Source organism: Camelus dromedarius, chromosome 16 (assembly GCF_036321535.1).
Source record: "Camelus dromedarius isolate mCamDro1 chromosome 16, mCamDro1.pat, whole genome shotgun sequence".
NCBI classification, from domain to species: domain Eukaryota; kingdom Metazoa; phylum Chordata; class Mammalia; order Artiodactyla; family Camelidae; genus Camelus; species Camelus dromedarius.
The window spans coordinates 16,550,585-16,565,353 of NC_087451.1; the positions used below are offsets into that span (position 1 = coordinate 16,550,585).

The 14,769-nt window shown below is 58.1% G+C and overlaps 2 protein-coding genes across 2 annotated transcripts in view; one reads left to right on the forward strand and one right to left on the reverse strand.

The window, feature by feature from the left end:
- LOC116157877 (uncharacterized) overlaps window positions 1-14,769 on the forward strand; it is a 696,771-nt gene that overhangs the window by 80,118 nt on the left and 601,884 nt on the right. The gene's annotated exons all lie outside the window — the stretch shown is intronic.
- On the reverse strand, window positions 487-4,469 carry LOC135323163 (leucine-rich repeat-containing protein 37A-like). Its single transcript, XM_064494912.1, is given in 4 exon segments — window positions 487-2,540; window positions 2,542-3,281; window positions 3,336-4,242; window positions 4,449-4,469. Coding segments are annotated over 4 exon segments (2,058 nt in total). The 3' UTR covers window positions 487-2,150.

A 14,769-nucleotide genomic window follows, 5' to 3' on the forward strand; every position in this document is an offset into this window, starting at 1 on the left:
TTCTAGGATCCCCTCCCCACTCAGGTCCCAGCTCCTAAGCCCTGGCCCCATGGCCTGGAAAGGTCTCCGCTGACTCACCCCAGCGCCCTGCCCCCACCTTGGGAACAGCACCCCACCACAGCCTGTCCTGGGCCACTGTGGTCTCTGGGGCAGGACAGCCCCGGCCTGGGGCCCTCACAGCTAATATCCTGACCCTTGTGCCTCTGAAAAGCCACACAGGAAGGAGCACTGGCCCCTCCTGTCCTCTTAGAACGACACTCCCTGCGTCTACGTGCTCGTGCAATCCGCTCCGCCAGCCTGGCTGCCCCGGCCCAGAGGACCCCGAGACCCCCAGGGGCGAGCAGTCATCATCAGCGGCAGAACTGGGCCTAAATTCTGGACTCATCCTCCCTTCTCCCCCGCTGCTCCACAACTTCCCACCGGAGGCTTGCCCCCTCCAGCCCTGCCTGGCCCGCCTCCCCTCCCCATCCCTGGGCTATTTATAGGGACTGGGGGAGGCAGAGCTCCAGGGCTGTGGCTCCCTGGGCCTTCCCCAGGGGCCCCGCAGGCCAGGCAGTGTCTGCTTTCAGCCCAGAAAAAGGCTGTGTCACTCCAAGTAAGCAGTGGGGGTGGGGAGGCTGGGCAGAGGCAGGGGGCTGGGCTCTGGCCTGGGCCAGGGCCCTCCAAAGCCTTTTGCAGCCCACACACAAGCTGGGCTTCCTCAGAATCATTCTGGAGTCCCCCTTGGGGCTGGAGCGGTACGGGAGGTCTCTGCGGGCGCTAGCACCTCCTTGGGGAAGCCTGGAGGAGACCAGCACCCACACCACCAGGCTGCCACCTCCCCTGCAAGCCCCCCCGAGTCTCCTTTCTCTAACAAAACTATCCCTCTGACCCATGACTCCCCTCCACCAACAGTGGGTCGAATGCCTTAAGGTGCATTTCAAGGCCCTTCCGGCAAAATGCACAAACTCCCACACTTCTGCCTTTGTGGCTGCCCTGGTCCCACTGCCTGAAGCATCCCTTCCACTTGCCATCCTGTCTGGCAGACTCCCTTCTTTAGGTCTTCAGAGCCCAGTTTAAATGCCACCTCCTCCAGGAAGCCGTCCCTGATGAGGCCTGTTACCACTCCTCCCCTCCCCTCCCCGCCCACCATGCCCATTGAAATATATCCCTCCTCTCCTGCCCTGGCTCCCTCCTCCAGTGTGGAGCTGCTGTCTGTCTTGAGTAGTGATCTCTGGGGCTCCTGAGAGGGCAAGGCCCTGCCTCTCTCATCCCTCTGACCCCTGGCCCAGCCCCCAGCTCCATCAGCCATTTGAATGAGTGAGTGAAGGGAGGGGCGCCGAATGGAGCAGTGCAGGAACTAGTGACTGAACAGTGAATGGAAGTGGAGAGAACAGGGGGGCAGGAAAGCAGAAGAGACCCCACCTGTGTCTCCTGAGCCCTGGAGTGACTGCCTGGTGCCCCCACAGGTGGGAAGGTGGCAGGGGCAGCCCAGGCCAGGTCTCAGTGGCACGGCTCGGCCCTGGGCAGCCGCCAGCTCGGTCACCCTCATTCTTTCCAGATCAAAGTTCCCCCGGGGAACAGCCTGGAACCTGACACTGGCCTGGGGTGGGGGGACGGGGCCAGCTGGCACAGTTCGGGAGGAGGACGCGGAAAGGCAGGCACCTGTCCCCAGCTCCAGGGACCCCAGGCCAGCAGCCTTGGGAGGGGACTGGATACACTTCCGCACACCTACTTCAGCCCCAGCCCCGTCCTTGGATAGGCCATACTGGTAGGTGGGGAACCCGTGGCTCTAGGCCCTTCTGTCCCAGACTCCCCAAGGACCCCAAACCCTCAGGGCCTCAGCGGCTCGGCTTCCTGCACGACCATCCCCCCACATCAGTTCTGACTCAGCCCCACCCCGTCTCCCAGCACCTTCCATCCAGACACCCTCCAGGTGTGTGTTTCTCTGTCTCCCAGTGTCTGTATCTATTTCTGTCTTGGCACCTTTCTGTCTACACTCTCTGTACTTCTGTGCTTCTCTGTATTTTTCATTCTTGTCTCAGTCCTTACCCTGGTCTCTCTTTCCATCTCTCTGTCTCCCTAGACACGAAGAGTAACGATGGAGTGATTTGTCCACCCTTTCTTTTAAGGAAGGAGCTGTTTTCATGGCTCTCCCCCGTCTCCAGCCCCTAGTCCCTCCAGTCTACAGTGAACAGATTTTCCTGATGCTGAGATGAGGGTGGGAGAGGACAGACCCCACCGCCCCTGCTGCAGCCGGGCCTCCCTGGTGCCCTCAGGCTGCTGCGTCTGAGCCAGGCCTCGGTCAGCCCCAGGTCCAAAGCTTTATGAGTGACACTGGGCGAGCTGGAATGCTGAGCGTGATTCTGTCCTGGTCTTCCAACTGTCATCTCAACCTCCTTAGGTGGCTCTGGAGGTTGAGACGGGGCTTCCTCCTGGACCGAAGAAAGCCCCACCCCCTCAGGGGGACCTGTAGTCTGAGCTGTGGCCTCTTGTTGTCCTGGGAGATTCAACCTTCCCAGGGTGCTCCGGAGACGGAGAAAGAGGCTTAGACTGGACTGGAGAAATTTCAGCCTGCTCGGGGGAAACGGGAAAATGAGCAGAGCCCTCCTGCTGCTCTGGGGAACTTTCAGCCTCCTTAGCAGGCTCTGGAGTGATGACAACTGTGAGATCCAGGGGTTTGCCTATGGTACTAGGCATCACTGGATGCTGAGCTTCACCTGGCCCTGCAGGTGAGAACGTCACCTCATTATGTACTGGATGTTGAGCTGTGGCAGCTGTAGAGGTCTCTGGAGGCTGAGTTGGGGGCTCAAGCTGGACTGGAGAAGGTTCACCATTTCCTGAGGGGGCTGGAGGCTGTTCCGGAACCTCCTGCTCGACCAGTAACGGTTCCAACTGCTCAGGGGACCCTGCAGACTGAGATGAGGCCTCCTGTTGGGGCGGAGAAGGTCCAGCTTCACTTGTGGGCCCTGAAGTTATGGTGAGTGCAAGGTCCACAGGTTTAACAGTGACACTGGGCCACTGCAGAGACTGAGCTTGATCCTGGCCTGGAGGAGAAGCTGTTGTCACATGATCTTGAGAATGAGCTGGAGAGGGTTCGGCCTCAGCGGGAGACTGTGGACGCTGAGCTGTGCTTTCCTGCTGGGTTGCGGAAGGCTCTATCTCTGCTGGAGACTGAGCTGGGCTCTCCTGCTGGGTGGCTGGGTTCACCACCTCAGGATGCTCTGTGGGCTGAGCTGGGCTCTCCTGCTGGGTTGAGAAGGGTACAACTTCCCCATTAGGCTCATAAGGCTGAGCCGGTCATCCCTGTTCACCTGGAGAAGGCTCAGCTTCCTCAGGAGGCTCTGGAGGCTGACCTGTGGCATCCTGCGGGGTTGGAGAAGGTTCTGCCTCCACAGAATATTCAGGAGGCTGAGGCCGGGGCTCCTGCTGGGCTGCGGTAAACTCGCCTTCCTTAGCAGGCTCTGGAGTGACCATAAGTTCCAAATCCACAGGTTTAAGTGTAACACTGGACAGCTTGGAGTGAGCTGGATAGTTACTTCCAGGTCGAGCTGCTGCCTCTTCACTCGCTGGAAACTGAGGTACATTCTCACCAGGGGACCCCGGAACTTGCGCTGGGGCCTCTTGCTGGAGTGGGGCAGAGTCATACTCAGGGCGCTCTGCAGGCTGAGCCTGGGCCTCCTGAGGGAATGGAGGAGGTTCCGCCTCCTCAGGATGCTCTGCAGGCTGAGCCTGGGCCTCCTGCTCAAGTGAAGGTTGCACCTCCTCGGGGCTCTCTGGAGGCTGAGACGCAGCTTCCTCCTGGACTGGAGAAGGTTCCACCTCCTCAGGGCTCTCTGGAGGCTGATAGGGGGCCTCCTGCAGAACTGGAGAAGTTTCAACCACATTAGTGACCTCTGGATTTATAGTAAGTGCCAGATCCACAGGGTTAACACTGACACTGTGCAGGTCTGACTGCTGAGCTTCATTCTCATTGGGACCATGAGGCCTTAATTGTTCAGCTAAAAGCTCCTGAAGCCCTCCCTCCCCCCAAGGGACTGCAGCGCCTACTTCCTCAGGGCCCTCTGAAGGCTGAGACAGAGCCCCCTGCTGAAGTGGAGCTGGTTCTGTCTCTTCAGTGGCCTCTGGACGCTGAGCCTGGGCCTCTGCCTGGGGCGGAAAAGATTCAACCTTCCCAGGGGTCTGTGGATTTTGAGCAGGACCCTCTTGCTGGGGTGGAGACTCAACCTCCTGAGTGGGCTCTGGACGCTGAGCCTGGGCCTCCTGCAGGGATGAGGACATTTCAGCCTCCTCAGGGGGCTCTGGAGGCTGATCTGGGCTTCCCAGAAGATCCAAAGGTAGATCTATATCTACAGCTTTGATCTTATTACCTTTAGGTCGAGACAGAGCTGGGGCCTGATTCTGATCCCAGCCTAGCACTGGAACCTCCTCTGGGAGCTTTTGATGCTGGGTTATCCTGTCATTCTCACCTTGACGTGGAACAGCAACATCTTCGTATGGCCCTGCAGGCAGCTCTCCATTTGACTCCACATCCGTGTACAGAAGTAGTCTCAGCTGACTCCTGTGTGAAAGAATTAAACTCCCCTGATTGTGAGTTGGGGGTCTGCTGGACAGAGCCCAGGGACCACCTCAGGGGCCATCCCTGGACCAGCAGCCAGAGTGGTTGCCAAGCAAAGAGCTGCAGCAGCCAAAAATACTGGGGAAACATAACACAAAGACGATTCGGGCACAGTGACACAGGCTAGTAGGAAACTGGCCAGGCACACTGAACAGACACCGAAGCGAAATGGCAGCTTGGCTACACGTGCGCCCCTCCCCTGCCTCATGTCCCACCCTGTAGTGGCACCTCATTTATTAGGTCAGAGTGAAGATGCAACCACAGTCAGGCTTTTTCCCAGGGTCCAAGCCATTCTTCTCCCAGCAAAGGTGACACTTACGTCCTGCCAGGCCCTCTCTCCAACCCCAGCCTGGCCCCCCAGCACAACGAGGCAGGATTTGGGCTGCAGACCAGAGTGGCCCCAGGCTCCAGCAGCGCAGGGGTGGGGGTGAGGTGGTGCAGAGCTTCCCAAGGAAGTCACAGGGCCCGGCCTTCAGGAAGATTCAGAAGTGCTAGCCCAGTTCTGGGCATCTGAACTCCTCCTCCTCAAAGCTGACATCTGAGAGACATTCTTCCTCCCCTTGGCCACACTGCTTCCAAGAAAAGTAGCTGACCTACAAAATGAGCACCAGTCAGGGCGGCGGGAGGGGAATACACCTTACAGTTAGATATTTTAAAATGTTGCCATGTCCTCTGAACTCTCAGCATCCATGTCTGATTATAAAATTCACCACTCTATTATTAGGGGTTACCACTGAATCAGTGATGACTCTAAAATTTCTGTAGGAAGGGTTTTGGAGTAGGTGAGCAATTCACTCTGAGAAAAACTGTTGGAAACCAAGTGAACAGCTCTTTACCTCGGCATGGGAAAATTTGCCCATCTCACCTTGTCTCAGCACAGCCATTAGTCTAGAAGCAATTACAATGCCCCTTTTCAGAGGTCTACCCTGTGTGCACACACAGAGAAGACACCTAGAATGTTAAAGTCAGCATGTTGGGGGGAGGTATAGCTCTGTGGTTAGTGTGTACCTAGCACGCACAAGGTCCTGGATTCAATCCCAGTACCTCCATTAAAAATAGTGGGGAAAGGGGTGGGAAGGGATAAACTGGGCATTGGAGACTTGCAGATACTAACACTATAAATAAAATAGACAAACAAGTTTATACTGTATAGCACAGGGAACGATATTCAGTATCTTCTAGTAACTTATGGTTAAAAAATAAGAAAACAAATCTATGTATGTTCCTATATGACTGTGTATTGTGCTGTACACCAGAAATTGACACAACAGTGTAAACTGACTATACTTCAATAAAAATATATTTTTAAGATATAGTATATATGTAAATAAATAAAAAAAAATGTGATTACCTCTTCCCTCTCAAAAAATAAAGTCAGCATGTTAAATAATTTTCTTGAAATACTGCAGATAGCACCCACTTTACTTCCTTCACAGCCCTTATAATCATCTCTCTGATTTTAGTCATTTTTAATTGTCTGGCACACCCTCTGGCCACTAAACTCCATGGAGAAGGCACTTCATCTTACTCCCAGCGTTAAGCACATAATGGTTTTTAAATGGAATTGATTCCAAGATTGGCCAAAGAGGAATGGCTCTGTTGTTATAATCAGCTTTCTGAAAATTTTAGCATCCATACTGGCTCAGGGAACAAGAGCAGGGTAGGTGGGTGATGTCCACTGCGGCCTCTGGAGGGGCCCAACAGCCGGGCCAGCCTGCCTCACCTGGTAGCCGATGGTCTTGCTGCGACACCACTCGAGCAGAATCTGCTTGATGCTGCTGGCGCTGGCCACTCCGAAGCTCTGTGAGCGCTTCAGCTTTGCCCGGGTCTCGCCCTTCCCCCTGTGGAGAGAGGGCAGGCCTGCTGGGGGCTGGGGGCCAGGGGGCTGCCTCTCAGCTGCCATCTGCTCCGGGAATGTGCCTCACCAGCTCTGCTCACCCAGGGAGATGCTCTGTCGGCAGGCAACCTCCCAGCCCCACGCCCACGTCCAGGCGTGTGCCCCGTGTCCCAGCTGCACTGCGTCCAGTGATGGGGTCCGGCAGGACCAGCCCCCTTCCAGCCTCCAGGCCCCCTGTGTACTTCCCACACTGGCGATCCTGCGGCAGAGGACCTGACCCCACATGGCCCATGCCCCTGCCCTCTGCTTGGAAAACCCTCCTTGCCTCCATCCCACCCCTCCTCTGAGCTCCTTCCGAGGCCACCCTCCCTCATGGTTTCCTATTCTAGGCCCCAAAGACACTCTTTATCGGCCAAGATCAGGTTGTCTGGGTCAGTGGGACACTTCCTGGGTCTGTCCCCCTCACCAGAGTCAGAGCCTTGGGAGCCACTACGGGGGGTGGGTCATTGTCTCATAGGCCTGGGCCAATCCTAAATGTAACAGAAGTCAATACCACTCACTGACAGGAGGGCTGGATAAACATGCAAAGGTGGCCGTTTCTAATGGGGCGGGTGGTGTAGTGTGACAGGGAGCCAGTGGTACTGGGGTCTCACTGTGTCACCTCCAGCTTCTGCTGGGAATCCCAGTGACTGCCCTCTGGTCTCCCCAGTCATGCCTGGAAACCAACCTCTTCAGTTGGATGAGGGATGTGGGTGTGAGGGTGCCTAGAGATCCCTCTGGGAATGTGGGAGAGGGGCTGGGGTCTCATCACAGCCTCCCTCCCCAGAACTGGAGCCACCTGCCCCTCAGCCGGCCCTGTAGCCAGCCCTGACCTATGTCTTGCCTGAGAGGTCACATCTTGGGGAACTGCCCTCGGGGGAACAGGACAGGGCCAGCTTTGCTCTGCCTGCCTGCCTGACCCCAGTGTGGGCTCAGGCTTCCTTTGGGGGCCCTGACTGATCTGGGAGGGTGCTAAGAGCATCCATACTTGCTGGCTTCTGTGTCCTGCTCCCATTTCTCAAACAATGCCTTCCGGGCCTGTGCCCCCGAGGTGCGGGGCAGCGTCTGTGACTGCACCAGCTCCCGGCGACGCTCCCCCTGCCGATGGGCCTGAGTCGTGGCTGGCGGCTGCGGGGAGGGGGACGACTGGGGTGGCGTCACCCGAGGTGGGCTGAGGAGAGACCACTGAGTCAAGAGCACAGATCTGGCCATCACTAGCTCGCACAGGCCCCGGGCCTCCACCCCACTGAATGTGAAATGAGGCAGCGGCTGGGCTATAGGCAGAGAGGAAGCACCCCTGTTCCAGCCCCCACCGGTTCCACAGGTTTTTGGAACTGAGCTGCTGTCTGAGGCCGGCCTGGCCAGCAGTGGGCCCCCTCTCTGGGCATAATCGCCCCTCGGCAGGTGTCAATGCCTGGGGTGGGCAGGGGCGGCCTCCTGGCAGGACAAGCACCCAGAACCAGCCCCACCAGGATCAGGCCCCCTCCTCGCCACCACTAAATAAGATCTCCTCTGTTTCCCCCCTAAAACAGTTTGTCAGAAAGTCACAATTCTCCTTTTATTATTAAGAGGGGGAGAAAAAAGCCAAGCCAGACCCCACCCAACACCCAGCTCCGATCACAGTTCAGAGGGCCTGGGGGCAGCGCATGGGGACAACCAGAGGCCAGGAGGCAGCCTGTAACACAGGGAACCCCCTCACAGGCCTCCCCCAGGGTAAGGGCCTCTCCAGGTAACTCCTCAGTCCACAAGCAGGAAGCCCCCAGCTCAGAGGGAGCCTAGCCAGGATGGCTGAAGATCCATCCTGTGGGGACTGAGAAACTCTCTCCAATCTTTGGACAGACTTGCTTTGAAGGATCCTTAAAGATACCAGCCCTCCGCCGTATTGTTCCAAACAAAACTCTCTACCAAGCTTCGCTGCCTCATTTCTCCTCTCAAACCCCACTCAGCGACACTGCTGCCTTAGTTATCCAGAGGCACCAAGCCAAGGAAGGTGCCTCCTCCTGGGGTTGGCACTGGGAGCTCCGTGCAGGGGCCTGGGTAGCCTGGGTCCAAGGCCAAGCCCAGACACTTCCTGGGGAGTGACGACCCTGCCACCGGGAACAGGGGCCCTGACTCGCCTGTTATCGTTCCTGCTGGCCGTCACCCCCCCATAGCCAGAGCTGGACAAAGACCGTGGGAGGGAAGAGTTCTTCTCTGCGGGACAAAGGGAGGGAGAGAAATAACAAACCCTGGCCTTGGGGAGGGCCACCACTGCCTGCCTCCCATCCTTTGACCCCGCCCTGAGCTATTCACCCAGCATCACTCTGGGCACTGACAGGACCTCTGGGCTAAGCTGACCCTGCCTGGGCCAACAGTTGAGGAGAAAGGATGTTGGAACATAGAGCAATGACATAAAAGAGGTCCTTTAAAGTACTCCTCACTGCATTTGAGAGCACAGAGCCCAGGACCTCCTGTGCTACATATCCAGTAAACACCATGTTACCAAGCCCTCATTCTGGAAATCCACACAGCCCGACCCAAGGGCACACCACTGGGGCCTGATCACAGGTCCAAGACAGCCCCAGGGGGACCACGCCAGGTCTGTTACACACAAAGTGTGCAGGGTAGGCGGCCACCTTCTAACCACAGCCTTGATCTGCAGTAAAAGCCATGGTCATACCCCGCAGGATGAGGCTACTTCACAGCAGCTCTGGGAGAGGAGCCGGGAAAGATGGGCCCCATCTGATGGAGCAGGCGAGCTGGGGACGGGGGTGGCAGTGACAGGCAGAGCGGGTAGGGCCCGGCCCCAGGATTTCTGAGTCTCTTGCAAACCACCCCCAGCCCCTGCCCTCCTTCACATTTTGAGGTCATGGTCTCCTGCTCCTACCACTGGGACTGGGAGTCCAGGATGTGGTGGCCGCGCTGGGGCTTGAGCTGAGGCCCCCCAGGATGGCAGCAGACGTGGGCGAGAGAGCTGTGGCTGAGGTCTCCCCAGAGAACTTCTCGGAGACTCGTGTGACGGCCGTGACTGGCTGATGAGGCTGCCGCAAGGAGAGGCTCACAGGGCGAGGCTTGTGGGGCTCTGGTGTTGGGATGGTTTGGGCGGCTTCGGGGGGCCCATCACCCGGACCTGAAACAGGTGACCAGCAGGGGTCGGGGGTTTCAGCCATGGCATTAACAGGGGCCTCAGAACCACCCAGGAGAACTCCAGCCTGGGTTCAACTGAGGGGCGGTGGGAGGGGCGGGCAGAGGGCGGGGCGAGCCCGGCGAGCCCCGGGAATGGGCGCCGCTTGGGGGCGGTGCCTGTGGGCGGGGCCTGGCGGCTCGGGGTCACCCCCAACCCCAGCCCCTGTGACCCACGCAATGCGGCGAGGGGGAGAGCCGCCAGTGGCGCTGGAGAAGAGCTCGCCCAGCCTCTCGTCTCCGTCGGTGCGGAGCTCAGGGGGAGTGCCAAGGCGGAGACCCCCTTGACCCTGGAGAAGCAGTGTGCGACATGTGGGAGGGACTGCGGGCCGTCAGAGGAAGGCCTCGACCCCCAAGTGGACTTGATTTAGGAGACAGCGGACGTGGGTTATGCGTTCCCACGGGGCTCTCACACTCAGGGCCCAGGTACTACTGGGGGTAGGGATCCCCCACTGCTCTGGGGGACCTGAGAGCGGCAGCAGTAACCCCCAGAACTGTCACCCTGTGCACATGACTGCCCGCTCTAAGCCGTGGACACGGCCCTCACAAGCACATACTTACGTGTGGCATCTTGGCCTGGAATTTCTTGCACCTAAGGGAGAGGGAGACAGGTGGTGAGGTCCCTCCTTGTCTCTGCAATTATGCACTCTCCCCTCCCAGCCCCACTCTGTGTAACAAGATTCCTGTGTCCTTCCTGCCAGTGGTCACGGGGCTCTGAGCTCACTGAGTGGCCCCTGTTGGGGCATCCACAAGTGACTGAGGTCAAACAGAGAAGAGAAGGTGTGCTTAGGACCGAATCTCCAAATTCTTGGGTCAGAGACCATGGGACTAATCACCTCTCTCCCTCCATCAAGTCTCAGTCCCTGGCCTGTGGTTACAGGCCAGGGCTCCCACCTCGATTCCCTCTCAACACCCCTTTCATGCTGGAACCCAGATATTCCTCCCTTCCATAACCCCCAACCTCCAAACATCACGAGAAAGGGAGGAATGAAAATAGCTTTTGCTTCGGAATGACAGAACGATGGGCAAAGGTGCTGTCTGATCTCATGTACATAGTAAAATTGCTTTAAAATAAAAAATGGGAGCATCTCCTCCTTCTTTGTGCAAAAAGCCTCTCCTGATTAGCCTTCTCCTTCATAGGCCTGGCCCACTTGAAAGAGGGCTAGTGGCTGGGCAGGCACAGCCAGGTGGCAGGGGAACAAGAGGCCTGAAAGACTTGTTTCTGTCACACTGGGCTTCCGAAGATGTTTGCAGCCACAGACCTCCTGGACTGGCCTGCTCTGCCCCAAAGGAGCTGGATCAGCGTAACAGATGCTGAACGCCAATCCCCCCTCTCTCACTCCTCCACAGGGACAGGAACACTGGGTTACCTAATCCAAGGAGCCTTCCAGCAATTATTTTATGAGAAAGTCAAATGCCAAAAGGCGTGCATGGTGTGTGTGTGTGTGTGTGTGTGTGTGTGTGTGTGTGTGTGTGTGTGTGTGTGTGTGTGTGTGTGTGTGTGTGTTTGTGTTTTGTAAGTTGCTCTCAGCACAGGGTGAGCCAGACTGCTCCCTGCATTCTTTCTCTGGGTGGAATCTTTGATAGAGACTAGGAGAGAGGCTTCTGCTACAGCTTCTGCCCCAAGTAGCACTCAGCCCCTCCAGGTCTGAGCATGGGAGCCTGGAGTTTAGAGACCCTGGTCTCTGCCAGGAAAGCCCAGCCACTTCCTTCGCAGGACCTGAGGAATGACCAGGTGGGGAAGTTTGGGAGGGACTGAACAGCCTGGTCCCTGTCCCCATAGCCGATGTGAACCTGGGCCTGTGCCTGGTCCGGCAGCATAGAGGGGAGTGGGGGCAGGCAGGGGTCTGGCCTTCTCTCCCAGCTTCCCGGAGAAAGAAGCCTGGCTGGGTCTCTAGGCTGGGAACCCTAACGGTTGATAGATTCTAGGGACTAGCTGCCGAGGATCCACCCACATTCTCCCAACTCAGGCAGGTTACCTGGTCTCTCCTGATGTACCATGACGACATCTGGGAGGGGCTGGGCAGGGCTCCATCTGTGACTGGCAAGGGCAGAGATGGGGCTTGCAGTGGGTTTTGGGCAGACAGTACCAGAAACATACCATCCCCCTTGGCTTCTCTGACTGCTGACAGTCAGACCGCTGAGTCAATAGCTGGAGATGAGCCTAGGAGAGGAGAGATGAACCAGGAGTGGGAGGAAGAGGGGCAGAGGGGCAGGGAGAGCAGGAGTGAGGGCGGAGGGGGTGATGCTGAGGTGGGGAGGGGGTGATCGACCACCAGTGCTACCCAAGAGCTGGCTCCACGCCACCTGGGGGGAGGCTGCAGCTTGCCCCAGGCCCCAGGGGTTCCTCTCAGCCATCCCCTCAAGGCCCCTCCTCCAACCCTCCCCCAGCTCCTGCTGGGTAACAGACTGTGGAGGAGGTGAGGGCTGATGGACCCTGCTGAACTCCCTCCACATTCACCAGCCCTGATGTCAGCGGGCTAGCGAGGCCGACCTCCCACTGGGTCCCAGGGGCCCTGACACCCACCCTTCCAGCTTCCCTTCCCCTGGCTGTGACCTGTCCACCGCCCGCTGGTCCCTTGATCTGCTGTGCTGCTGGGCTGGAAGTAGGATGTGGGACAAGGCTTCCTGAGTCCCCTGCCGTCACCTCACGCAGTCAAATCCTTGCCAAGCCCAAACCATGAAGCCAGGAGATGAGATGGGGGAACGGAGGCCCCGGGAGGGACACGGACAGGCCCGAGGCCACAAGTAAGGTCCACAACGACACGTGCAAAACCCAGGGCCCTTCCTCTAGTCCCAGCACCCCTCTGGGGGCAGCAGTCAAATTCAGCCAAGTCTGGGCAGATCCTCCTGCTCCCATTTGCCTGGAGGCTCCTGTTCCCTGGAACTGCTCCTCAGAACTCTTCAGAACCCCCTCCAGGCCCTCCGGCACTGCCCCCTGAGGACCATCCCTCCTCCTGCCTGTCCTGACTGCCCTCCCACCCCCTCAGCTTCTCCTCCCCATGGACCTTCCTGAGTGGCTGTTCTTTCCCTCACCCTTTAACCGTGGTCCCCAGGGCTCTGATCTGGGCCTGACCCCTTTCACCCGCAGACTCTTTCTGGGTGGTGTCACCCACCCCCACCTCCATACCGATGACTGCCGCTTCTCCATCGCCAGCCCAGCCCCTCTCCATATACCCACCAGCCTCCAGCCCTCAGGCCTGAAGGTCCCACCCCCTCCCCAGACTCCTCAGGTCCCGAGAAGGCACACAAGGCTTACAGGGCGGGGAAAGGCCATAAGAAGTGGGATGGTGTAGGCCACTGCATTCCTGGGCCCACTTGTCAGGCCCACTCCTCCACCTTCTGCACCCGAGTCCCCGGGCGTGGGTGAGGTGCATATACACACTTGCGTGCATGTGTTGGACCCCATCCTCAGAGAGCTGGGGCTGTCTGTCTCAGCTGTTCATCCACCCCCACACCTGGAGAGACAACTGGCTTTAGAAAGTGCTCTGTGAACATGGGGTGATGGGATACCTCGAAAAAGGGGACTCACTTGGGAGCCAGTCGAACCTCCAGGATGGACTGAGATGGGTGACGGAGAGGGTGCGTTAGCGGCCACGATGAGCCACAGGGGGCTCACAGGTACTGCACAACCCTGTCTCGAAGGTCACAGCCTTTGCACTGAGTCAAAGGCAGCTGCCAACCTCACTGGTCACTTCACCCCTCCAAGCCCCTCTGCCAGGATGGGCTCAGGTTGGAAGGTCAGGGGCCAGGCCAGACCCATTATCTGCCAGGCCCTGATGGGCCCTGCCTGCCTGCAGCCCTCAGCTTGCTGGGTGGCTGATGGGCCTGGGAGTTCTCATAATTGGGAAGGTGTGTGAAGCCAGTCATTCCCCACTCCCCAGGGTTCCCAGCTGCAGGCACCCAAAGGGAGTAGACTAACAAGGACCCAGTGGAGCAATGCACTCCAGGGCCGGACCCCTCGGCAAACAAAGGATCTCCCACCCCTCCTCTCCAATCTGAAATCCAGCCTCTGCCCTGGAAACTGTTGCCTTGTTATGAGATCCATATGGGTGTGGATGCAAGGCTTACGTTTATCTTTTCCTGCCAGGTTGCTGGGTTCGGGAGCCAAGGGGAATGCTAAGCAAGGAGGTGGGAGTGTGGTGGAGGCTGCGCAGGAGCCCGGGGGGCCAGTCGTGGAGGCCCCAGGCCTCATCTCCGGCCAGGACTAGGAGAGGGACACATGGGGCTCTGCCCTCTGCCCCAGAGCTCTGCCTGCCTGAACTCTCCTGAATCCTGGAACCCTGAGGCCCCTGCGTGGGGGGACGGAAGAGACCCCTGCCCCCTGGGTCACTCCAATTCCCCTCTACCAAACCCTCCTTTAAACTCCATCCCAGGGACACTCAGCTGGACACACATTTTCATCTTTCTCCCACGTATCTGAGGACGTGTCTGTGCACGTATCATGCTTGCGTGTCCCAGTGTGGGTGTGTCAGTGCGGAGGGAAGATGTGGGCATTGCAGAGTCTACAGGACCTGCACGTGTATGTGGCGTGTGGGGTGTGGGTACATTTCCAAGCACCTGTGTTTATAGGAGGGACTTTTATGCATTTGCTCATAAGTGCTGAACGTGTTCTAGACACACGCAAATGCATGCCTGCTGCACATGTGTCAGCGTAGAACGCACGCATGCCTGTATGTGTATGTTGAGCGTCTCCATATGCTTCCATATATCAAGCGTTTGTGTATCACCGTGTGAGTCTGACTGCACAAGTCAGGTGCCCCATCTCTGGCTGCCTCTTTAACCCGACCTAGAAGTCTGTCTCTAGAAGGTAGGGATCCTGGGCGCTCTGCGGAGACTTGCATACAAGGTTTTAAGGGTGGCCCTGATCCGGAGAGAGGGTAAGAGAGAGCAGACCTTCTCAACCCCCGACCAACGTTGGGCCCTCGTGGTCCTAGTGGAGGAGGAATTTCCCACGGGCCTCTGCTGAGGCTCAGGCCGCCCAGAGAACAAACAGCACACATCCCCGTGTGGAGGGGCCTGCCTCCTCCCAGCAAAGGCAGGGGCTGCGGAGGGTGTGGAGTGGAGACAGCTGCTTCCAGCCCAGATAAGGCCATGGGGCTCACAGTTTCCATTTCTAGGATCCCCTCCCCAC